Raw genomic sequence first — 1,132 nt, forward strand, 5'->3', positions numbered from 1 at the left:
TATTTTTGCTTGAATCCCAATGTTTCAGTAGCTTGTAGAACCATCTTTTGCCGCAATAACTTCAAGTAATCATTTTTATATGTTGTTTTACACCTGGATGTGAAAGAAGGTGTACTTTCTTTTTCACCTAACTGCATGAAAATATATGCATATATATTTATTTGTAGTTGAGAGATTGTATCCCCTGAAAACAAGTTCAATCACAAACAAGTTCAATATCTGCAAGAGTTCATCTGTGCAATGATTTGTACCTTGTACTTTTTTATGTCTATATGGTGAGTAAATCTTGGTTGCATGTTAATGTGTTACATTTTTATTACACTTATTCTTTCAGGTAAATTTTGTTCCTGCAGTAAGTTAAACTGAAAACCTCCCTCACCTTTCTCCTATTCCCACTGTACGAGTTCCAAGAATTTGAACACATGACTCGTCAGGCACCTTTTGAAAAAGAAACACATACAGCGCAGTTACTGACACTGAGAGGAGAAATGGCGCAGAAAGGAGTTCAGCTGGACCGAGAAACCTTCTCTTGTTCGATCTGTTTGGATCTACTGAAGGATCCGGTGACTATTCCCTGTGGACACAGCTACTGCATGAACTGTATTAAAAGCTTCTGGGATGAAGAGGAAAACAAGAAAACCTACAGCTGCCCTCAGTGCAGACAGACGTTCACACCTGACAGACCTGTTCTGGAAAAAAACACCATGTTATCAGTTTTAGTGGAGAAATTCAAGAAGACTGGACTCCAAGCTGCTCCTGCTGATCACTGCTATGTTGGACCTGAAGATGTGGCCTGTGATGTCTGCACTGGAAGAAAAATGAAAGCAGTGAAGTTCTGTTTGGTCTGTCTGGTGTCTTACTGTGAGAAACACCTTCAGCCTCATTTTAGGTCTCCTGCCTTTGGAAAACACAAGCTGGTGGAGCCCTCCAAGAAGCTCCAGGAGAACATCTGCTCTCAACACGATCAGATGATGAAGATGTTCTGCCGTACTGATCAGCAGAGTATCTGTTATCTCTGCTCTGTGGATGAACATAAAGGCCACGACACAGTCTCAGCTGCAGCAGAAAGGACTGAGAGGCAGAGAGAGCTGGAGGTGAGTCGACAAAACATCCAGCAGAGAATCCAGGACAG

At 41.9% G+C, this 1,132-nt stretch overlaps 1 protein-coding gene across 1 annotated transcript in view; it reads left to right on the forward strand.

Moving 5' to 3' along the window:
- Nucleotides 1–470: 470 nt before the first annotated feature.
- Nucleotides 471–1,132, forward strand: part of LOC102201894 (E3 ubiquitin/ISG15 ligase TRIM25-like) — a 9,126-nt gene continuing 8,464 nt past the window's right edge. Inside the window, exon 1 of the mRNA XM_013916114.1 lies at nucleotides 471–1,132. Within this exon, the coding sequence (XP_013771568.1) occupies nucleotides 489–1,132 (644 nt within the window). The 5' untranslated portion in view covers nucleotides 471–488.

Source organism: Pundamilia nyererei, unplaced genomic scaffold (assembly GCF_000239375.1).
Source record: "Pundamilia nyererei isolate P.nyererei 1_Seehausen unplaced genomic scaffold, PunNye1.0 scaffold00469, whole genome shotgun sequence".
NCBI lineage: Eukaryota > Metazoa > Chordata > Actinopteri > Cichliformes > Cichlidae > Pundamilia > Pundamilia nyererei.